Here is a 25,110-nt window from a genome sequence, read left to right as displayed (position 1 = left end):
TGTGTGTGTGTGTGTGTGTGTGTGTGTGTGTGTGTGTGTGTGTGTGCGCGTGGAGAGAGAGACCTCTTTCAGAGCAACAGGAATATATTATAACCCAAACAAAAGGAGCCGGCTTATTGTTTATGAATTACCAGCCTTCCAAAGCCAACAAAGGCCCCTATTTTCATAGAAAACTCCATTTTCATTTCAGCTCCATTTGATTACCAGGGCAGAGAAAGTAAAAAGACCTCTCCGGTCGCAACGTCCCAAAGGGATTCATTCCTCCTTCTCTCGCTCATTCAACACTACTGAAAAGATTTCTTTATTGCTTCCTTTTCAGAACCAACGTCAAATGGGCTTTTAGGAGTAAACCAATGACAAAACATTATTGCTTGGCTATTTTGAACAACAACAGGGCCAAGGAAAGAGAGCCCTGTGTTGTCTTTGTCATCTTTCTTTCCCTTTTCTTTTGCTCCTTTCTGCTCTTGGAGAGGAAAATTGCACAGGCTGGAAATTAATGGCAAGGCTTTGAAGGACAAGAGAGAGAGAGAGACACAATGCAACAATACAAGTGGAATCTAAATTATCATTAGCTGCTGAAGTGAAGGGACAGAAAGATACTGTCAGGCTGCAGGGACTCTGGACGTGTATGCATGAAGAAGACACCTGTTGGTTCCATGGCCAAAAACAATGCAACCCCAGTGACTCACTGTCATTTCACTTACAATGGGGCTGTCGATAAGAGTGTGTGTGTGTGTGTGTGTGTGTGTGTGTGTGTGTGCGTGTCCAGTTCACCATTTCGAGACTTCTAGGTGTGTGCAGGCAGAATGAACAATTCTGCACACGTGTCAGGTCTCGGAACCTGGGTCTGGTTTTCACGTAAGCATTCAAACTTTTATTATGAGAACCACTGCACTTGCTTTGTTCACGCAATTATCCAATCAGCCAATCAGGTGGCAGCAGTGCAGGTACAGGTCAGTTAATGTTCACACCAAACACCAGAAAGGGGGACAAACGTGGTTTCGGTGACTTTGACTGTGCATGATGGTTGGGTTGGGTTTTTCAGAAAGTGCTGATCTTAGTTTATTTAAAGAAAAATGGCTCCTGGCCACGTTCATGGAGTCAAACTAAAATGTGCTTCCCACTCATTTCAGGGAGAAAGCATGCAGGATATTTTGCACATCACCCAAATTGCCCCATAATTCAGTCTGATTTAACTTTTCACAAGCAAAATCTTGAGGCTCTCAAGTTTGACAGGAAATACTAGATGTTTACATTATTGTGGAGGAGGAGGGAAGCTGCAGTGATTGAATAGTAATAGAGGTGAATGATAATCAAGTGTTTGATATGAAGACGTGAACATTTACAACCTGAATGCTGTGGTCTCACTGCTTTTTTTTTTTTTTTTACACAAAGGCACGTGGGTAAATTTCACTTGGAAAAAAAAATCCCATCTGACTCCAACTTGAAAACAGAATCCGTCTGACGAGTTGAAGGGTCACATAATACTGTTCACTCGAGCAAGAACCTGCAGAAAGCTGCAGACGAGCCCTGCCTCTGCTAAAGAAAAAATAAGTAAAGCCCATACAACCAGTGCAGCAGCTCTATCTGCCCGATTTTCAAAATCAAGATAACCAGCACACTTTATAACAGCACCTGTTAATGTAAAGGCCTCCTGTGCATCGTCCAGATAATGCATGTTTTGTTTTTTTTTTTAAAAGTTACCTGCTCTGAATTTCTAAACAGCTGCGATTGCATATCCACCGGGTGGACGCCTGAACCTGAAGCCTGTGTGTGTGTTACATTAGCTCTGAGTAACCTATAAAATATTGTGAAAAACAATTTATCTTTAAAAAAAAAAGCACACGCTGACTCTAGAAGATGCTCTTTCATCTTTTGCTTTGCCTCCTTTTTTTTTGTCCTCCTGGATGAATATTTGGCTCGAGACAAAAGGTGAACCAATCAATTATTCCTCTCACAGGGCTCCGGTGCTGTTGTGAAAAGCGCTGACATTTGAGCTTTCCAGACGACATCTGCAAATTTATATGCCTTCCATTGTGTGAGGCAGCCAGCGCTGTATCAAAGGCTGTAAAAGGCCTTGTCAATTTACTAAGGACAACTCCACAAAGACTCCTTTCTCCTCTGTTGTTATGGGAATAATGCTTTTCACTCGTGTCCTGCCAAAACCTGTTGGCAATTTGGCCATGTGATGTTATTGATTGCATTGATAACAGACATCTACCGCAGAGACCATCAGACCGTTGGTAATGCATTGTGAAACATCATAAAAAGGTATAGGCGGCGATCAAATTCAACAAAAAACTTTATAGTGGCTGTGCAGTGAACGCGTGAGCAGCAGCTGTCTCTAATCCAAGATACTGGGGCTGCCTGACGCCACTGGCAATCACTGTCAAAACAGCATTTCCTCGTGCAAACACTCTGACGCCGGCAAACCGCGTCAATGCAATGCTGCTCAAGCCTTGTTATTTCTTCTTCTGTCCCTGAAGGTCTGAGTCTCCTTCACCCTGGCATCCAGCCTGACAATGTCGTGCTTGTCAGTCATGTGGAGAAACTTTTCCCTTTTACCTTCTTAGTCAAGTTTTTGATCCGTAAATGATTTGTTGCTTGAATTTCCAAAAGATCTGCTATATTACAACAGATCAAAATGACAATACGAAAATATACCAAAGACAGATGATTCTTTGGTTTTTGACTGATCAAACTGATTAAATGCCTTCATCATATTAATGCAAATCCTTCATATAAACATGGAAGGTGCTTTCAGGCAGCGAGGGGTTGCTGCCACCAGCCTCTGTGGCTTTCCAGCAACACGGGGAAGCTCATGACTATTTGCTGCTGCTGTCTGAGCTGACGTTGACTCAACTCCTTCCTCTTGGTGCTGTCACTGTGTGACCATGGCAACCGCAGACATGGCTGATAATTGAGTTTCATGAGTTATATACTAGTTATAACTCTTCCTCTCGGACCAATGTCAGATTCTGACGCCGAGACATTTTCAGATTGAGACAATTTTAAGAAGCTATATATATATATATATATATATATATATATATATATATATATATTTTTTTTTTTTTTTTTTTTTTTTTTTCACTTTGCTGATCCTCATCGAATCACAAAAGGCTGGCCAATCTCTTGAAGATGTGTTATACAACAAACCACTTATCAAGCAATTGTGCAGAAAACTAACTAATAACTAATACTAATATCATATATACACGACTTGCATATGGTTCTTGTGCATGTTCTTAGCAGACAAAGATTCTACTGCACACCAAACCTCATACTATCATATGGGTACAGACCAGTGATATTCACCCTGTAAATATTTATAGATCTAAAACTTTATGGCTCAATAAAGCAACAGTGCATCTCTCAAGTACATGACTTACACACCATAATCTCTAAGATTTAAAAAGATACCACTATCTAATTAGTTATACAGCACAGGCATGTACAGCTACAATCACAAAGACAGCCAGTCAATGCAAAACGGGACTAAAAGATGAAGCAACCCGAGGCCTTGATGGGCTCCAACATGACAAACATGTTTTTACAGCAAGAGCACAGCAAAGAGTTAAACACACATGAAGCCACGGCGGGACATTGAAAGCAGCAGGGAATCCACACAGACTCACATGTGAAGCAGGGCTCCTCTCTCCTCCCTCCTCTCTCCTCTCTCCTCCCTCCTCCCTCCTCTCTCCTCTCTCCTCCGTCCATCCTCACTTGTTGCGCCCTCAAGTTGTTTGTTTGTTGACAGAAGTCCTTTCCTCTCCGCTGACTGACTGGACAATCAAAACAAAAAGCTCTTTAGCTGACATCGTTAACACCGGAGAACTACGTTTAAGTCTCGCCGGTGAACTCTCACCTTTGTTTGGTTTAATTGCGTTGAATTTGTTCCGGTTGTTGGATTCTCGGTGCGGGAGGCTTCGTGTTTCGCCTCAGAGCGACGTCTCCGTCCTGGTCGCAGTCCTGTACCAACAGCTGTGTTTCTCCAGGCTGATTTTCTAATTAGGTGACGCCGACTCTCACCTGGCGTCACTTCGGTAAACTTCGGCGGGGGAGCCACGCCCCCTTTCCCGACCACTCAGACCCAGGTGGCGCTGTTTCGACTGTTTGAGAAAACCCGGGAAAAGATGAGGATCAAAAATAAAATGAGGTGAGGAAATGTCATGATAAAGTTTGATTATGTCTAATTATTTCCATTTTCATGCGAATAAGTTGAGACAATAAAAAAGGAAATAAGCATGTAAAACAAATGGAGAATTGATGTTCCCTGCAAAATATTTAAATAGCATACAGAGAAATAAGGGAAATGTGATTTATGTTTGTGTGAGAAACAATAAAAAGTAGTTTCTGCAACTAGATAGATCCACAAGAGACATGAGTTTCAACAGTTTGATTCAACATTTTATTCAGACAAACAAATGGGTGAAATAAATAGAGGGGGGATCATTCTCGTCATAGTAACAACTGTTATCATCTTCATCACTGGTAACATTTCAACACACAATACATTTACATCAGTCACTTCAGTTAAATACATAATTTAGAGTCAATAATTGACATATTGTATTACATAGCTTACATTAGTGTAGTTGTAATTTTAGTCAAGTTAATTTGTAGGTGAAGCCAAAAGCTTTAGCAGAAGAACTGTTATTCCTCCCCATGGCACGTCGACTGACACTCAGGAGAATCATGCTTTAGTGTGATCAGCCCGGTCAAGTAGGACATAAAAAGTTTTACAAATCAAAACCAGCTGTTAAGAGTAAAAGCACAATCACAAATATAAAAATAAGAAATCATTTGAAAGTAAATTGCATATCAACATTGTAAAAATCATTAAAAAAAAAAACAAAACGTTAACATTTTCCAGTGTTGTATTGCTTGGACTTTGGTCGTGAAACAGAAAAAGCAGCAAGCATGACTCACTGTGAGTATTTTGTTTAGCTTCTAAAGACATAGTGGTCTCGTCCTATGAAATTCAACACCTCAGCATCAGTTCAGTGCAGTTAAAATGCTCTGACTCAAGTGTTTAACCGATCCGTCTGCAACTGTACAACTATGCATGTATAATAAAAACAAAAATAATAAATGTAAAATAAACTCAAATTGGTATTTAGTGTTAATAGTTTTTTTTATGTTGTTTCTGATTTATAAAGTGAGCATCATTTAACTTTTTCCTACATTCTGGGCCGTTATATTAAGAGTTTTCTTACATTACAGTATACATATGTTGTATTATGTAAGACATTTTATTTATTTCATTATAACAAGACATAATAGGAGCTTTCTAATGTATTTGATTGTATCTCAGCTCATACTTTGAACAGGTCTTGTTTTTTCTTCAATCATAATAATGACAAAATGTAGTGACAGTCCATAGATTTACTTCATCTTAACGTACAGGAAACTCAAAATCCTGCGTTAGTAACTACATACGCAGTAGTTGTATTGGTGTTCTTGCCCTCAAGGCAGAAAAATGTCCAAGTATTGAACACTGCACTTTCCAGCCTGCCACCTGTGATGTCTGATCATCAGTTAATAGTCTAATAAGTGATCAAAAAAAGGTGGTTTCTCAACTTTTGTGAAATGTTGAACAGTGCGAGGACTATCAGAGGTGATATTTGTACATTTGGCTGCTGATTTTTTTTACCATAGAAATTCCAAAAAACTGATAAAGAGGATTTTGGAAAAGGATATTTGGCAGTAATTAAAAATACTGCTCGTAGACAAGGTTCTGCATAGTTTTTCCAAATTAACTAGGAACTGGCAGCGATGTGGTATTCATTACTTACATATATCTTACTGCAGCTTTGGGCAGATGAACTCTCTCTGCCTCAAATTCAAACAGTGAGAAAGAGAGCTTGTTTCGTCATACACAGGGTCTGTGATTCATAAGCCTGTCTCAGTTATGTGTTAAGCACAAACCAACTTTTCAGTTCAGTTCAGTTCAGGTTCTTGGAGCTCAAACATATGGTCTGCCTTTAAATATTGCTTTGAATGTTAAAATTTGAAATGGATGTTGAGCCGAAGCTGAAACTCCCTGATGGTTAATTCCTGAGAAAATTCTTGTTTGACAATAAGATGTGTTGTTTTTGATTTAATAAGCTCACATACTATCACCTACAGTCCAATTAATTCATTCTGGTAAATGCTGGTAAATTTAGGCTTAGTTTAAAATGTATTTGGTAGAACAAATAAACCAACTTTATGGTTTGTTAGAGTCTGTTTATCAATAACATCTATCATAAATTATGATTCTATAAGGCTTCTTTCATATAATGTTTGTTTAACATTTGAAATTGAGACAAAATTGCTTGTGATGAAATGAGGAGTGTGGAACTGAAAAACTGTCTATTTCAAGTTCCAGTGAGGGATTTTATTCACATACTGATATCTCTCTGAAATATAGAAACTGCACCAGGCCAACCAATAAAATACTGTCCTGCCAATGGTGAAATTTTATACTTGATGCAAATAAGCACAAGGAGGAATGAAAGATAAATACACAAGTAAATGATAAAGTGATTCTTTTGTCAGTGCTCCAAAGGCTGTTACAAAAAGTAAGGGAGCATGACAGGAAGTGATGTCATCATGCCTACCAGCTAATTTGGCTTCACAGCTTTACAGTCAGATGGATAGCTTTGCTGATGGCTGACAGGCATTTTCTCTTGGTCCAGAGTTTGGTACACAGGTTACTGTGAAGGTCAAAGCGAAATGGCGAGGACATGTTGAAGCCTGATGAAGTGTTGGCAGCTTCTGTCCAGTGAACAACATGTCATTGGTCATTTGGTCATTAAAAAGTCAAAAACTGGTCATGTCCATGAGGTTTAGATACATATCAATCTCAGAGGTTGGTCTCATCCCAGGTCGGGTCGTTCATGTTCTTCAGAACTCTCCTGATGATTCTCTCCAGCTCTTTCCTCGCCCTCTGCTCCTCCTCCAGCGTCCTCTTCATCCTCTTGTTGTCCTGGAGGAACAGAGGGAGTTATATAAAGAAGGATGGGAAAAGAGAGAAGGGAGAGGGACAAGAAAAAGAGAAAAACAAGTAGGATAAGATTATATGAGATCATTGTTTGTTTGTAGACTAGATGAAACAACAACAACAAACTAATATTTAGCTTGGATGGTGACAGTTGCTCAACAAAGACAGGAGGATCCAATTAGATCAGAACTTCAAAGTTTGTTTACCACTCAATCCATGTAGAATTCAATCCAAAAGGACACAAGAATGACTGCATAACACTGGTCATCAACTTAACCACTTAATCTAGGTATAATGTAAAACAATCCTTTCCTCTGTCATCCTATACTCATGTGAAGGGAGTCACAGTTTGGCAGCGCTGGCAGAAGGAGGAGGGGTTGGTCTTTTTCCTCTCAAATTCCACAAATGGCTAAACAGCTACATGAACAAGCACTTTCAGTTTTAGCTTGTTCCATAACCATTTCCTTTTAGCTAAATGAGTATTGTTGACTAGTTTGGAATCAGTTGCCATTCAGAACTGGGTTACAGAGGTTCTTGGCTGATGATGAGAAGTTTAGGTTAGTAATAAGTTAAACTGCAGACTCACCTGTTTGAGCTCCTGGACCTCATCCTTGAGACTGTAAACAGTATCCACCAGACTCCTGCAGGAACAGAACAGCTCTGCTTTACTCTGCAAAATCTGATATACAGCCTGAAACTTGACATCTGACAGACCACTGACTGAAACTATCTTCATCTTTAATATCCACATTTCTTATTTCATATCTTTTTTCATAAAACAACTGATATGTTTCACTTGATCACTTGGAAACATCTGCATACATGCTGTGTGTGTACATGCCTCTAGTGTTTCACTTCACATCATTAACTCTTTGTTCCCACAGCAACCACTTGCAGAGCCTAAATTATCTGTGTTTGCAGCGTCATCTCTCACCTCTCCTCCACCACAGTTTGTCCATTGCTCCTGGTTTCCTCCACTATAATCTTCTCCTCCTCTGGGAACAACATGTGAACATCCTTCCTGCTGGAGCCTGATCGAGCGAAGACAACAGTGTAAGATATCAACCGTGCATCACACATAACACGACAAATCCACCAACACACAAACATGGGCACGTGTACACAAACAAATCATTCCAAATGTTGAACATGGAATTAAAGGAGAATGAGATTACAGAGGGGCTTGGATACTGATGGGATGGCTTACAAAGTACAAACAAACACCAGATGATGTCACAATTTGCTCATGTAAAATGTGGCACTCTGTATTTACTAACATTTTACCAAACTGCTATTCAGTTAATAAAAAAAATCAGTAACTTAGTTTATAATGAACATAATTGTCAGTTGTAGGCCTAAAGAAGTTTATCAGAAGAAGAGCCAGTGTGGGAGCTGCTACATAAATGACTTGTAATAATTTAATTTGACTTCTGTTATTTGTCATCACCTTGCTTTGTTTGCATGCATTTAAGTACACACCCACCTTTAAACATACTATACAGTAAAATGTGTATATGCTTGCTGAAGCTACACTACTACACACGGCTACTATATACAGTACACACATATAAAGAAACACACACAGCTACACACACAGCAGGTGACAGGTTTGGGCTGATATGTAAATATATACATCTGTCTGTAGTTGTAGGCTAGCTGGTTCACCAGCGTGTCTGTGGTTTGCAACACCGATATCTTACGAGAAAATGAGGCAGTCCTGTAACTATGGGCAGTCCAGATACTGTCATAATCCGAGTCCTCTGATTGGTCAGAACATGGCAGGTTGCCAGGGACACCAGCGATGGTGAGGCTAGTGTCAGCGAGCACATGGTTGTGCATGAGGTCAGTCCCTTGCCAGGCTGCGGCATCAAGTAACCAGCAGTCGATGGGATTGTGGAATAAACCAAATTGAATGTTGGGGAGATGAGGGGAGGAGTACAAACCATTTTGGATAAAGGGTGAGGGTTTGGGACAAACCATAGTGTAGGTGTGGGCAGAATATTTTAAAAACATAAATATATAAATAATGAAAGGAAAAGTTTGTGGGATAAAACATGTTAAATTTAAGGAAACAAGAGGAGGAAAAAATGATGGATAAAATCAAATGAAACCATAAAGATGAAGCAGTTCATGAAAAAAATGATGATTGGAGGATGAGGAAAGAAGAGAAATGATGGGAAGACATAAAAAGAGAGGAAAGAGAAAACATTGTTAGAGCTGAAAGCAGAGAACAAACAGTGTTAGCAATGACACAAAGCAGCTAGCAGTGCTTGAGCATGTGTGTCCAGGATACTGTGTTCACGCTGTGAATGTACTGATCTGAGTGTGTACTCACTGGAGTTGAGTGTCTGCCGTGTCTTGGCGCTGGTACAGTAGGCCTCAATCACTTTCAGTATCTGAGCGTCCTCCTCCAGAGCTGCTGTACCTGAGAGACAAGGACAGGACAGAAGTCTTTAAATACTGCAAACAGATGACTTTATCTCAGTTGCTCAGTTGTGTACTTACTCTTTCTGGTAGTGAAGTCCTCTTCTGAAGGTTTCCTCTCAGGCTTCCTCTTTGGGAGCAGCTTCTTCATGTTCTTTGGGCTTTTACTCATATCCTACAAAAAAGTTATTAAAATGTGTACAGCAGGAATGTAACTAATCCCAGTTTAACAGGACTCAGGAAACATATAAAGCTTTGACTCATTTTATTATGTCATTAAGCAGCACCTCCTTGTAGCAGAGAGCAGCAGAAGGCCGGAGTGGAGGCGCAGGGCGAAGGCAGCTCAGGCTCCAGGGCTTGGGGGTACTTGGTGGCTCCAGGGGCCCCCACATTGGGCTGCTACTCTGTGCCGTCCCATATGAGGAGGGATGCGGAAGGGTGTGGTAGGTGTGTCCACTGCTCCCTCCACGTGACTCAGAGTGTCTGGCAGGAGTGATGGGGTGAGAGGGCAGCTGGGAGGAAGACAGGAGAGGTTAAAGAAAGGAGCGGGTGGGTTAAGTATGAGGATCAACTGATTGACTGGTTAATTGATTTATTCCTTACAAAACACGGAGACTTACAGTGTGACAGACGGACTGATGCTTGTGTGAGTGTGAGTGGGCGTGTGTGGGCGTAGTGTGTGTGTGTTTGGTGAGAAGGTCTAGCCAGTCCTGTAGATCGTGCTGACTGTTACACGCCACCTGCATCCGCTCACACTGGCCACCTGTACAACAACACACACATAAACACACAAACAAGTGTTTATGTAGCAGGTATTGGTCACAAAGACAAACACTATACACTACTTACAGCAAGCTAGTGGTTTCCTACGTTTCCCATAATGCCTTTGAACATTACACAGACAAAGGCACGAATTTAGTTTGTGAACAGTGGGGAGTTTCTCTGACAGTGGAAACACAACTAAACACAACAACATGATATTGAAATTAGTATTTGTGACAGCTAAAACATTTTCTACTGTTAAACTCCATTTTTAGCTTTGCTGGAAATGTCTTGATGTCTTTTTATAGGTTTTCAGGTGTTTGTCTTACTTTAGCGATTGCTTTTTGGTTTCTTTTACAAAGGGAAAACAGATAAAGACTACATTGTCCATAAATGTAAATTAGTGTTGAAGGATTTTCTGTGTTTTTACAATTATTATTTCCCAGAATTCCTATGGTATACAGACATAAAAAGAGAAATAAGGATAATGACTCATAGAATTAAATTTATTCAAATTTTCTGATGTTATTTTTTTCATATTTGTTATTATGTGATCATAGTTTTAGCAGAACAGTTCCTGTTAATGTAAATTATCTGTGAGGAGGAGCATATCCTCGAACATTCATGGTTGTATAAAGAGCACACCTGCTGAAAATCCCAGGCTCCCACAAGGTACTTTTCCCAGGAAACAGGAACAGATTTTGGCAAGAATTAATGGATTCACAGTTCCTGGTATGTGAAGACGCTAAAATTATGTGGGATTTTATAAATGTGTTCAGCAGAAATCAGAAAGGTCTCCAAGCTATATGAGAGAGAGGGCTGACCGGATATTTCAAAAGCATTCCTCAGGTTCTCTCCGTCCTCTATTCTGGAGATGAGCATTCCTGATAGTGGCATCCTCCCCTACAGAGACACAAAGAAATACACAGGGCGAGTGAAGAACAGAGAGAGAGAGAGCATCGTCTGAATTCCGTCTAATGTAAAACATACCTGATAGATAAATCCACTCATTCTCAGGCTGGCAGACACCATGACCAGTGTGTGAGGGAAGAGGACGAGGTAGCGTTCGTTTGATTCCTGAAAGACAAAGTACCTTTTACGTACGCTTTGGTGGTCACTTGAACTCAACAGTTGTGCATGTAAACTTTGGGTCTGAATGACCTGAATGTGGTTTAAGCTGATAGGTACCTGACAGTTCTGTGTATGGACTGTGGCCTGGGACATGTGCAGAACAGGACCGAGGGTTCTGATGTCATCCCCTTCCCAGTTTCTGATTGGCTCTGTTAAAATCTGCAACTCCAGGTCCTTCTTCTTCCTCACCTCCTGACACTGAGCCTGGAGGCACACAGAAGCAAACAAAGGCACGTGTCTGCACAAAATCTCTGAGATACTGTACCTTCACAATTAATGATCAATAAGTGCGTGTCTTACTGCAAGCTTTTTGAAGGCCGCCATGGAGGCGTGGAGATCAGCTCTGTCAGGGTGTTGGTCCTAGGACAAAGTAGACAAATAAATAAATATATTAATAAAACATGGAAACACATTGAATAGATTTGTTTTCCATGCATGCAGATTCAGATCCAAAGAATTTGTAACTCTATTTACTCAGTTCATTGTTATGTTACTTATTACACTTAATATCATCTGTATCAATACAGGTCAAAAACAAAAAGAAACCAAACTGATAACAATTTAAAACGAGCATTGGCTTATTTGAATAATAACAGACAGACAGACAGACAGACAGAGAGATTTAGCCTAACCTCCATGTGTCTCTCCAGTTCTTTCAGCAGTGTTGGGTATCTCTCCAGTCTGGTGAAGGGTTTACTCAGACTAGTGGTCAGAGTCAGGATTCCTGGAGTGGATGCCCCCTTTGACTCCATGTACTCCCCCAGCTCCTCACTGACACACACACAAAAAAAAATCTCACATAGTTTTGGGACAAAAACACACATTTTTCTTTTCTCTGTTGAGCAGAGAGCTTTGTGTTGTGGTTGTACACACAGTCTCTGACTGTACCTGTGTTGTGTGAGAACGTTGACAGCAGACGGGTGGTTGGAGCAGTAAGCCATGTAGATGATCTTCATTTGGGGTATCAGACTCAGGAAGAACCCCCCGATCCTCTGCTGGTTCTCTGGGAGCCTACACACAAGTTGTGTCAATATTAGACTTCAAACTGCCACTGATGGCATTTAATCACACATACAGGTAAAGATTAAATAGATGATCATTATGGGGTATCAGCTGGTGCTCAGGGGTTCAGGGTGTATACATTGAATGAATTACTGAGGAAAAATCTTACAAACTTGAACTCAAACATGAACTGAATGTGACAGATCTGTTCAAACAGACACCTGCTGCCTTTTGCTGCACTGCATAAGCAAAGAGACTGTGTTACCTCTTACTACCACTAGATGTCTGTGTTGCTATACTGACTGAATAACTGCATCTGACACCTTCTTATATATAATATATTTCATACTTATCTCTTCATACTGACTGACTTTCATGATTATCCCATATGAGATTATTTATATTACTATTTTAGCTAGGCATTGTGAGTACATCTGCAGCAGATATAAAAGAGGGATATACTGACTTTGTGTGCTCCTCTAAGGACTGAACCAACATCTGCTGGAAGGTTGAGATCTCCTCCAGATTTCCCTGAATGTGACTGATGTCCACAATGCTGAGTCTGCAAAACAGAGGAGAGGAGAAGACGAGAGAGAAGGGCCATCATTTATAATTCAAAAGTTCTCTGGGTAGTCCTGATTGATCAGTATATAGTTATATACATAGGTTTCTGTATTTGTACATTGACTTTGTACATTTAACCTTATATAAATCAGTGAAAAACAGCCTCATAATTTCAAAAGAGATGTTTATATTTATAGAAGCTAGGTATCAAATGGCAGATGTGGGTGAACCTGACATATTCAATAAAAGGATGATATAGATAAATCAGTGTATTTGCCTTGCTTATAGGGAAATTAAGTCATGCAATATATGTACTTTGAAATACATGTATGTGTACAATATAGGATACACGTGGTATAAAATATATGTATATCTACATGTATATTATGTGATTATTGGACAGATTACATTGGTATTGCAGGAGATATTCTAACGCATGCACCACAACCTCTAAAATCTGACTGAATAAAAACTGTAAAAATAACTCTACCTGTCTGTGGGGTGAAGTGAGCGCAGATATGAGCCCAGGAGACTCTGTAGCTCCCTTGAATATTCACTCTCTGCTTCCAGGATGTTCTGTAGGACCTGACAACACACACGTTTATATTATTTACAGTTAGATAAGATATAATGAAGAGGTAATAGAAAAGGACGTCAAGTTTAAAAATGATAATACCATTTACCTTTCCCCATGAAAATCCCAATTTCCATGACAAATACTGTATCAGTAACAATTTATTTTATTTTACATTCTTTGGTTGGAAGTGATTTTTCTTGTAAATTCATACATCGAATGATGAAATTTGGCACTAATTACAGAGAAAACAGAGACAGGAGGGCAGGAGTTTTGATGGTAAGAAGTAGAGCTAAAACAATATCTCGATTAATTGTTACTTTTTAAGCAAAAATGCCAGAGGATTGTCTGATTACAGCTTGTTCTATGTGAGGATGTGCTCCTTTACTCGGTTTAATTTTACTGTAAACTGAATATCTTTGGATTTTGGCCTGTTGAACAGTACAAAACAGCCTGGTTTAAAGTCAGTTTTCTGTTACATAAAACATATTTTTTTGGAAGTAGGACACAACACAAACACAACATACAGGCAGGTCAAAATAATTTTATGAGGAGGCTGTTTTGTAAAGCGGGAGATGTATTTTGTAATAAACTAATGGAGAGAGATATCAGACCCTGTGGGAGCTGCTACACTGGCTTAAGTAGCTTTCAGTGGCTCTCACTCCACAGGCTAATTGGCTAATCTCTCAACAACATCAGAAACCTCTCAGGAATGAGGTTTCTGCTAATGAATTGTAGCATTTTAGTCATGCATGTTGCTGTGTCCTCCTTCAGGTCAGGAGACAGTAAAACTTTCACTGCAACTGAAACAATAAAATAAAATATAACTGAATGTATATGTTTTTGATTAATAATTGATGTGTAAGCAGACACAGACAGGATAGCAGGTCAGGACACTATGAAAATGTTGGTATTTTCAAACCTGAAACAAAAGCATAAGACAACAAACACATACACACAAAGAAAAAAACCTTAAAGCCTGTGTCCTAATACAAGCTTCTGTCCTGAAGCTTTGAGAGGCTGTTTTAGAAGACACACATTTCTGTCTGGGAACAACTTTGACTTCAGGCAGGGTCTGTCTGTGTGTGTGTTTGTGTGTGTGGGTATGAGAGAGACTCAGGTACCGCAACCAAAGATAGACTGTCTGGAGAGTCTGTGCAGCTTGTTGCATTATTAAAACACACACAAAACACTCTTACATGCACACACAGCAGCAGGAGCAAACCCTGGGGCAAGGCTGCCCCAGAAACCACTGAAATGGAAGAAATAACCTACATTACATCTGCTGCACTCTGACACACTCTGACATACACACACACAGATGACACATGCAGGGGTGCCATGCAGGCTCCAAAAATCATCACATGCTTATACACACACAGACACAGCTAGACGATCATTAAGGGGACGTGTGGATGAAAAAGTATTGATTTTAACAGTCCACAAGAGCAGACACACATGTGACAAACATCCAATCATTAAATCAGTTCACTACTGCAGAATAACTTAAAGCTGAACCAGGAGAGACAGAGAGCATACACAGAGGACATCATTTATTTTGTTTCTGGGTTATGATATATTCAAGTCTAAACTATTCTGAACATTAGAGCATCATAAGCACAGTTTTAACACACACGCATGTGCAAACACAAACACTTAAGAGTATGATGCTCACCACGTTGTAGTAGGTCTTACTGATGATAGTGGTGTCAAAACCTTTGGGCGGACTTTTTAGAGTTCCAGACTTTGGCTTGTCTGATGTCTTATCTAAAAACAGAGAAAGAGGAACAGTTTAATGGTCTGGACACAAAAACAAGCTGCAAATAAGTTCCATCAAACTACAATAGAACTGAGGATATTTCAATTAAATACATGTTTCATTGACTGACTATTATACAATGTTCACATGTTCATTCAAGAACATAGAAAAAAAATTTTTTGCATTCCCCAAATGCAGGGCAATGTTGTGGCCATTGCAGTAACTAGGACAACCAATGACTGACTGCTTTAACACACTGACTCCACAATGTCATGTCATCTTACTGTCCTGGGTATTGTCATATCCTTCAATTCACTTTGGAGACATTGCAATGTAAAGCCAAAGGAGTAATGACTATTCTCTAGATGCTCTGTAACTCAGTGTATTTCTCTAAGCCATCTGACTGAAGTTGAATCTGTGATAGTTAGGATGCTATGAAAGATACAGATCTTAGTCCCAGAGAGTCAGCATTTGGTTCTTCAATAACCAAAGACTGTAATGTAATCTATAAATCTTTATTTGTGCAATGTGTGTTCTTCATGGTAATACCACGGCTCAGTCTCAGTAACAATAATTCATGTCAATAAACTGAGATAACAGGGAGGTGCAGCCTCCAATTCATCACTGTTTACTTAACAAACAATCGCAGCCAGCATTACTTTGCATCTCTCCAGTGCAAGCCTGTTATCTCACACATCAAACAACTCCCCATGGCCATATGAATCTCCTGTCATTCCTCAGTTCTCTGTTATCATGCTCCTTGTTTTCTGCTGTAAGCTTCAAGGCAGGAAGTTCCTTTCTATACAGCTCTGGAACTTCCTGTCATTGTGTGCTTGTGGAGCTTCCTTCCTTTCCTGCCTTCCCTCCTCGGAAAACAACACAACTAACCAACACAATCAAACCAGCTGTAGGGGCCTCGCTGTTACAAACACAGGGGGCAGCAGTTAACGGCCTCATGAACTCAGTGCTCAGAGTTCAGACTGTACATCAGCACAGCTTTTCAATCGTTTTATCACATTTTAATGTAAACCCAATGTTTCTAAGATGTAAAATTAACAGAAAAACTCCGCAGATACTGACAGTTCAATAAATATGCTACTAAAGTCTTAATATCAAATGCAAACAGAGCAATTATTTCACATTTCTGGTGAAAAAAAAAGCCTTAATCTATCTATTGTATCCACACACTTGTTAAATTTGAGCCACTGCAACCAGAGATCAATGGGATTACATCTCTGAATTTAATGCTTACATTTCTCTTCAATTGCAAGATTAAGAGAAAGGTCACTAAAATGAAAGAAAGGGTTACACATCTGGGAAATTTCTGATCCAAAGTAACGAACAAAGATAACTGCTACACACAAATTTGAGCTCGGTTACAGTACGACAGTCGACTATATTAAGAAATCACATTAGAGCTAAAAGAGGTCAGTAAGTTATTATCAGTAAGAACAGCTGCAGGAAGTTTGTTTGTGTGTGTGTGTGTAGTTGGTCTGTGTCATTACTCGGGGGAAATCGTCAAATATATCATATTAGAAGATGTTTGGTGTACAATAATATATGTTTTAACCTTACCAAAAGAAAGTAAATGTTTATTTTACTGCAATTTGAATTAAACTGCTTACATGTAGTAAAGGCAATCAAACCAACAACTTTGACCATAGTAGTGTTAGGAAACCAGGTCATTGTCTCCCCACAGCTCTGATAAAGAAATGAATGATGCATCTGCAGCTATGAGAACTTCACCCACCGCTTCCTTTCAGCTCCCGTACATAATTACTAGGGAACCACCCAGTCTTGCCGTTGAACGAGCCTTCCCACCAGCCCCCCTCCTCCTGCCTGCTCACACTGATGATGTCACCCTTGGAGAAAGAGAGTTCATCCTCATTGGTCTGCTGGAAGGGAAAGCGCGCCTTGACCAGCAGGCCACACCCACTGCCCTCCGACATGTCCTGGGAATGAGGAGAACAAAAAACACAGAGCTGAACGAAGCTGTGGATCATGTACTGGCTGGACATGTGAGAAAAAAATGTTTCTCATCAGTCATGTTCACAGAGGAACCTTCTGTGTACAAGAGCAGGACTTCAGAGGTAGAGTAATGCCCCTCTCAGTGTTTGTTTACTGTCATTGCTTGTGAGTTTTGTTAGTGTCATTGCCATGGTAACTCACCAGGCTGCGGTACTGAAGCTGCAGCAGTTTGGAGGAGCGAGTCTGAGTGTTCAGAGAATCAAATGACTTGATCCTCAGTGTTGAGGAGTGCGGCACACACACAGTGTCTCCAGAAACACCTAAATCTGCAAGCACACAATGCTTCAATTAGTGGCCTTGTTAAAACATATTAGAAATCCTGGCAAAGACTTGCTAACAGCAAAATATAAATATATATATATATATAAATATATATATATATATATATATATATATATATATATATATATTCATTAGTTCTCCTTATGATACAGATAGATACACTAAAGACCTGCTTCTAATTACAGTATACATAAAAATATACATTTTAAGAGCACTTATCCAAACAGGACAAAAAAGGAATAAGTTACTACAAAATAAAAACACTGTAAATATGAGCCAACAAAGTGTGCTATAAAAAAAAAAAAAAACACACACTCACACATACACAAAATAAAATGATCTTGCCTTCAGTAGCTTTGCTGAGGGCAACCAAGGAGGTTAGCACCTTAGAGAAGTTCAGTCCCTGCAGGAGGTCATTGACCTCGAAAGCCTAAAGGAGAGTGGAAGAAAAATGAAGAATAAGAAATACATTTTTAGAACAGCAATAAAGCATCGGGGGGTTGGAGGCAGGAGAGAAAATAGTACACACATTCATAATAAATTTATAGAGCGTGACATCAGCAAGGACACAAAGCTGTCTTCCTGACATTTCCATGCACGTATCTCACACAGAGATGTGGTGGTAAATAGAGAGGAAGGAACCTATGGACTCCTGTTGGGATCATAAAAGGCTGTGTTTTCTAAAACACACCGGAGCAACATGGTCTACTGAATGTATTCACCAAAAATAAATTATACTTTTAGAAATTATGGCATTTACAGTGCCTTCTTCTTATTTAGCTACATCAGCTAAAAAATGAAGAAACACTGAGTTACTGGGGGTTTACATCCCTGCTCCAACTGCAGTCTGGAGCAGGATTATTCAAAGTCTGAGCTCCCCCTTGTAATCTCCCCATCACACACACACAAACACACACACACACACACACACAGAGACATAATCAAAATACCTCTGAAGCCCCTAATCTTGTGTATACCACATACACTGACTTCTTCACTCCCAAGGCGTGAAGGTGGAGCGATCAGTGGCCTGAAAATCAAGGCTGAAATATAGTGAAGTGGTACTTTTTAAATTACAGTGAAACTATTTGATAATGAAATATCCTAATTCTACATTTCCTCATGTGAGGTTCTCTTTACTTCAAAGACAAAACTACAATGTTATTTAATGTATTCTCCCTCTCTGAAATCCACTTGGTCTGATTTATATACACAGGCTGATTAGTAGTCAAAGCAGTATGGACCCAACAGTTGATACACACTTTCACCTCTCCCACTGGCATTTGGCCAGAGTAGAGTGTGGGGTTTTCTAGCCACTCCTGCAGTAGAAATACAGCAGTGTTACAGTTGCATTTGCACTTATTTTAGGCATGTATTGCTGGTGCAATAACAGATCAATGTATTTGATTAATATTTAAATCTGACACTAAGAAGAACATGTAGAATGTCCATACCAGATATATTTGTTATCACAAAGATTATTTGTTGATCTCTATAATGAATTAGTTTTACTGCACGTGGACATTTAATATTGGCAAAAAAAACTGTAGTCCTTTAAATGTGCACATATTTAAATTGATGTTAATATTGTTTTCATGAAATTAGTTTTCTTAAAAATATATAACAATAAAATTTGACTTGATAGAAATTATACTAATGCTACTATAGCATGTAGCCAAATTAAAAACATTCATCACCACATATTAAATGCAGTTAGGTTCATTTTGCAGGTTGCATCTGTTGTGGAAATACGCTCGCCTACAGCTTTGGGACGCAGAGCGCACATGCACACAGCATGCTTAAAACAAACGCCTGTGATTGGTCAAACAGCTTACCTGATAATAGGGAGCGCTTGATTTAATGCTGTAGAGAAGGCACACTAAATGCACAGAGTCAATATCGCATCCGATTAGGCTTAATTAATAGCAGAAGCCAAATTTATGATCGCGATTGATATCTGATTAATTGTGCAGTTCTGGTTAATCATGGAGTCCGAACTCATCCACACTCATACTGGTGCTCTGTAATCCTCCTCTACTGGACAGGCAGTCTGGCTCGTCCTCTGCTTGTCCGATGACTGTCTGGGAGAATTACTACGCTGATGTCAGTTGGGCTGCTGGTAATGGAAGCCTTGGCTTCCAGCAACATGGCTGACATGCCTCTAATCAACCTGATTGGAAAAGCCACTGGCTGCCTGGCGTGTTGCATTACATCAGCCCACCCGTCTCTCCTCCTCCATTTCATCTTTTCATACTTTTTCCATTTCTCCTTTACCCTGGGTTCAAGTGCTTTTCTAAAGCCCATTGTTCTCATCAAGATCATTTTCCAAGTCTGGAGCAAAAACTTTGTTAAAGATCTGCAGCCTAGGACGTCTGCATTGCATAATCTACTGTTTTCCATTATGAATTCATGGCCATGGAAAAAAATGGTTAAGATCAATAGTCTGTTGTGTGTGTGTGTGTGTGTGTGTGTGTGTGTGTGTGTGTGTGGGGTGTCATTTTGTACCACACTACTCACTAGCCCTCTCTTCACGCCCACTGTGGGACAGGATATAACCTGGCGTAATCCACTGTTGTGCAAACACACACACACCTAATATGTGCTTTTGAACTCTGATAACAATACAGATATTTTGTAGATAAACAGCCAACAGCCTAATATTTTTCCACAGAGATTTCATCCCACCCCAACACTTGTGTGAGAGCGCTCATAACAAAATGTAACTCTGCTAGAGCCTGTAATCATCATCATCATCACCAATGGCAACAACATGCATGCACGTCACCGCTGTCATTATCATCATATAATAAAACCCATGCAAATGATTACTGTGACATAAGATAAAAATATCTCATCAGAATCAGCGAACAGATTCCCCTCAAACAAGCAGCGCTGTTCAGTCACAAATAAAACATGTATCTGCATCGTATCTCTCATTTCAGAGGCGGACCACGCCAACTGACTGGACAGCAGTTACCTTCAATGTAAAAACAACAGCCACCCAATGTGTTGGTCTATTTCAAAACCGTGTATCCACATTTATCTCTGCCTCTTGTTTCCATAACTACAAAGGAGCCATAACTCATCCCCAAGCAGCAATAATACATTTAACACTACCGCTTTAAAAACATCTTTTTGGAAACAGTGACTGAGAGGTGCAGATTTGAAGTGTTCCTGTGCATATGTTCCTGTTATTATTGTGCCTGCCTTTCCCCTCCTTTTTACTCCTTTAAGAACACAAATACACAGTGGTTTCATGCTTATATAAAATAATGCACCCCCATTTTATTATGACATAAAATAATACCACTTTCTCTTAACACATTATTCACATAGGGGTCTAACTAATGGCTTTATTAACAGAAAATAAATCACTTACTGAAAATAAATTTTGGGTTGCCAGATTCTGAAACATCACTGACCCATTTACCTGGACCACAGGGAACCTATCAGAGTTTACAGATGCAGAACCGAGTGATTAAAAGTCCTCAATAAATAAACTTACTAACATTTATAGTTATTACAAGGGATTCATGACTGCATCATTAGCAAAAGAGCTAAAGAAATTCTCACAACCTGGCAACCCAGAAGCATTCAACACTCACTGGGGGCGACGTTACCTGTGTGTCACTGTGTTTACATGCTTGAGTCCTGAAGAGACAAACCGATCAAACGAATCAAAGCAACTAAACACAGACGTGTTATTCGTGTTCCCACAGCTCATCACAAAGGAAAGTCCGTAAATAAAATTCCCGCCGCAGCCATATTTGCTCAAAAACGTTACTTTTCCCGGTAACGGTTACTGTCCGTCCGGGAGTAACGGCTACTCAATTCAAACAGGATAAAGACGTCGACGATAAACAGTAGAAACACAAGTTGTAAAAAGATGGTTTAAATGATGAATATGTCAGTGGAGGTGTGGGGCTGTGTGTTTTCATAAAGTGGAACTCCATTAATAAATACATGTTTTTATGCGGTAACTCACCTCAACACCGAAAGCCCCGCAGCCTTTAATAAACTCGGCGATGTTCCTCTGACACTCGTTGTCGCTCCTCGGTTCTTGGAAATACTACAAAACAAAAAAGTGGCTAAATTAGCTTCAAACATTGAGAGGAAATATTAAGAAACTGTCAAAGCAGGTGTTTAAGGTTGTTTCCGCCTGGAAACAATCTTATTCCAGGCGTTGCTGGTGCACTTGCCACTTGCTGCTTATCGCTATCAATTTAGCTAGAGTAAGGAGTTACACTTCCGGTTTACACTTTCAAACTAAAGCATTAATTGAGAGACATTTGCATACATTTTGTGTTTGAAATGTTCCTCTCGGTAAGAAATAAATACATACCAGTCTTTTATTGCAGTTAGCAGATACCTACTTTTTATACTCTAGTGTATCTTCATTTTGCTTCATCTTTCCAGTTGCGTCTAATGGATCATGTCCCTGTTTTCGCTCTTGTCTTAACCTACTAGTTCATTTCGGCTGTTATAATACCTGGAAAAGCGCATAAAGAAAATAAATCTACATATTATTTACCTTAAGGAGAAGTCTGATGCCTCCACAAAAGTGCACTACCTGCACTGATGGGGCAAAGCTATTCCTAGAGGAGGTAAAATAAAAAGCATAGGTGGTGATGCATGGCTGCTTGACAGGGTGTATGCCTTTATTTTGAAGGAAGCACTGCCTCACTCTGTGTTGAGGTGCAGCTAACTGAGGCTGACTTGACACAGATCCACACTCTTCCAGGGAAGTTGGATAAGCCAAAGGAGGATATGACGTTGACAGGTTCATAGTCCATTGTGTGTGTGTGTGTGTGTGTGTGTGTGTGTGTGTGTGTGTGTGTGTGTGTGTGTGAGAGAGAGAGAGAGATTTTACATTCAAATTACTGACATGTAAAGAGTCTCAGCAGTAGCTGTGAGCAGGTCTATACAATAAAGTAGTGCAAAACACACACTCACTGATATGGCAATATTAAGCACTACAGAAACATAGGCCTATTATTTTACTAATGCAGGATCAGACCACATTTTCTGTATTCTTAACAGTAAAAATAAATGAATAGGTAATTGGAATATAGATAACATTAAATCAAACTAGTGTATTTGCATGTGTGCAAAATGCCAAAATGAAGACTAGTTAGAATAGTTTCTTATAAATAATGTGTGATAATGTTTTTAATAGACTGTATTGAGGCAGCTTTGAGACAGTTTTTCTTTACTCTAGATCTCTAGACTTTTCAGGAGGCATAAATGCGTTTATTTTTGCCTATTGATGTAATTTATGTGTAGCCCTGTGTATTTTTAATAACAGGTTACAGGTCCACTTACTTTGTCCACCGTCCCGGGTCTGAGTCGCTCCAGCAGCCTGCACAGCACCGCTCCGTCCTGCAGAGACGTCTGGAGAAAAGCCTCTGGATCCGAGATGCTTTTCTTGGGAGACTCCAGGACCCCCAGCGTGATGAGCCATGTCACCGTCTGCTCGGCCGAGTTCATGCCTGGATTTCTAATGTCACAAAGCGGCAGCAGCAGCACACTGGCTGGGTCTCTCTGCTGGAAATGACAAATAAAGGGCTTTCCTTCCTCTGCCTCCTCCTCTCTCTCTCTCAGCGGATGTCGGCGGCACCTTTACTTGTGCATAAAGTCGCAGCTGCACCAGCGTCAATCCAGATCCTGCAGAATGTGACTTACTTTCAGAGCTTTCAAATTAAAAGCACTTCGGCGCGTTCGTTTTTTTCTGCGCCAGTCGTTTAGGACTTTTACTTTGAAGGCAAAACCATTACTTCCGTTTTAACTCTTATTATCATTGAGGGGCTTGATGTTTCTGACCGCCGCACATCCCAGGACCGTCCCATCGATGATAACAGGCTTATAAAACCGCGCAGCGCCTCATCTGAGGGAGCCAGAGACTGAAATGGTCCAATTCCCAACATTTCCCTAAATTATTAAATGTATTTCCCTTATTGAGCAAGTTGCTCTCCATTTACAGTTGGACATAAACATTACCTGCCCTGCACCGAACTCCATTCAAATTTGTACAGATTTAAAATGCATCCAATGTTTACATTTAGTGTCTATTTTCCCAGTGAACCATAACTCCCGAGTTAAGCTGGTTTGTTCCTGTGACATTGATAACTCATGGACTGGAAGCCTGTTAACATCATCAGTGTTGAACTGGGCTGTCACGCCCTCTGCCGGACAATTTAGTTTATAGGTTTTGCTGATGCTAGAATTTCCACTTTACAGTGGTTTGCAAACTAACAGCATTAAATCAGAAACACACCCTATAACATTTATCTCAAATAAATCCCTCACAGGGTCACTGAAAAGTAATAAAAGAAAGCTCCTTGTCATGTTTGACAGGGAGTTTTTTGAAATTATAAAGTGATATTTAATTGAAATATCACCTGTTTATACCCTAACTTTATGCTTTTATTTTTGGAATGGTTGAGTTGTGTCCATGCATGCAGTACCATTTACAATACATGTATTTTATTTTCAACATTCACGTCTGCTAATTCCTCTGTACATCAAACAACCAATTTTGCATGTGCACTGGTTTGCAAATCCCGATAAGGATTAAATCCAGTGAAGGAAACAGTGGAGAGTATTTGGATGTTAGATTATAGCTCCCAGAACTAAGACTTCATGAGTACATCATGCTGACATTATGGTTAACTGATTAATCAGCAAAAAATAACACAATAATAAATAAATAGATAGATAAATAGATAGCTATGAAGTCTAATAATGTGACCCTCAAGATGGTGCATATGGTGTCTGGGTTGGGCTTCCTATCCTGCTTCACTGCTAGCTTCATTTAGACAATATCAGTTCAGTAAAATGCCTAGAAATAGACTGTGCCTGTAGAAAAGTGCTCCGTAAATACAGGTTTTGATCAGAAGCAAACTAGGTTGGGGCTGAGGGTGTGAAAAGAGACCATGCGCGACAGGATGTCACACTAAACACTCATATGAAGTTTGATGTCATTTTCTGTGAAGTCTCGTTAACACAAGCAAGTAGTCCGTGATCATTTGCCTCCTCCCCTTTGCTGTCATGGGCCCTTGTTGTTATTATTTATTATTTATTATTTATTATTTTCTGTTTTTAAATATGCTCAGCTGCATCCTCCCAGTTTATTCACAAGTACAAGATGAACTTCTCCCCCAGCTTATATTAAAACTTTTTGCATATGTTTTGGTTGATGTTTATTCGTCAGTTTTGAATGCTTCCAGTAATTTAATGTGCTACCTGTGTGCATCATGTGCTGTGTCCCTCACAGTGCCCACATCTCAACTCACCTGAACACCTACAGGAGATCTGGGACTGATGTGTCAGACAGTTCTCTCCGCCATCATCACCAAAACACCTAAAGAGGGAACGTTTTTTGAGAGGATATTGGTCATCGGTCCCGTCTAGACACCCATCTATATCTGCACAATCCCACGAATTGGTAGCATCATAGTGTCCCTGGACAAATTCAACAGTGAATAGTATCAAACTATTTTAGTATTTTGCGTGGGGAGACACAAAACTGCCACTTTTACTGGCAGTTACTGCTGTCACACATCCACATATGTGACCCACTCCTCACACGCACCCACT

The 25,110-nt window shown here is 39.9% G+C and overlaps 2 protein-coding genes across 3 annotated transcripts in view; both read right to left on the bottom strand.

The window, feature by feature from the left end:
• LOC139609959 (uncharacterized) overlaps positions 1 to 4,963 on the bottom strand; it is a 71,887-nt gene extending 66,924 nt beyond the window's left edge. Inside the window, exons 1-3 of the mRNA XM_071465031.1 lie at positions 4,933 to 4,963; positions 3,869 to 4,086; positions 3,639 to 3,781 (exon numbers count right to left, since the gene is read on the bottom strand). Of these exons, the coding sequence (XP_071321132.1) occupies positions 3,639 to 3,781; positions 3,869 to 4,086; positions 4,933 to 4,963 (392 nt within the window). The remainder of the gene's footprint in view (positions 1 to 3,638; positions 3,782 to 3,868; positions 4,087 to 4,932) is intronic.
• On the bottom strand, positions 4,386 to 23,121 carry arhgef7b (Rho guanine nucleotide exchange factor (GEF) 7b). Of its 2 annotated transcripts, XM_071464699.1 has the most exons (22): positions 22,837 to 23,121; positions 21,500 to 21,583; positions 17,860 to 17,944; positions 17,374 to 17,498; positions 16,955 to 17,156; positions 15,121 to 15,212; positions 13,362 to 13,456; positions 12,774 to 12,869; positions 12,194 to 12,316; positions 11,938 to 12,076; positions 11,606 to 11,665; positions 11,363 to 11,509; positions 11,165 to 11,251; positions 10,999 to 11,077; positions 10,033 to 10,175; positions 9,700 to 9,924; positions 9,494 to 9,587; positions 9,324 to 9,413; positions 8,689 to 8,847; positions 7,923 to 8,019; positions 7,575 to 7,629; positions 6,717 to 6,973 (listed from the first exon to the last, which is right to left on the bottom strand). In XM_071464699.1, exons 1-22 carry the CDS (start codon positions 22,999 to 23,001, stop codon positions 6,851 to 6,853), a joined length of 2,565 nt encoding a protein of 854 aa, XP_071320800.1. In that variant the 5' UTR covers positions 23,002 to 23,121; the 3' UTR covers positions 6,717 to 6,850. The 2 variants fall into 2 exon arrangements, with proteins under 2 accessions (XP_071320799.1, XP_071320800.1); XM_071464698.1 differs by lacking the exon at positions 8,689 to 8,847 and having other exon boundaries at positions 4,386 to 6,973; positions 22,837 to 23,107.
• Positions 23,122 to 25,110: the final 1,989 nt, after the last annotated feature.

This window comes from Trachinotus anak, unplaced genomic scaffold, assembly GCF_046630095.1.
Source record: "Trachinotus anak isolate AG129_WGS33_773 ecotype Australia unplaced genomic scaffold, CSIRO_AGI_Tana_v1 ptg000026l, whole genome shotgun sequence".
In the NCBI taxonomy this organism is placed as follows: domain Eukaryota; kingdom Metazoa; phylum Chordata; class Actinopteri; order Carangiformes; family Carangidae; genus Trachinotus; species Trachinotus anak.
The sequence above is the reverse complement of the archived record's forward strand: the minus strand, read 5'-3'. Positions and strand labels throughout refer to the sequence as shown.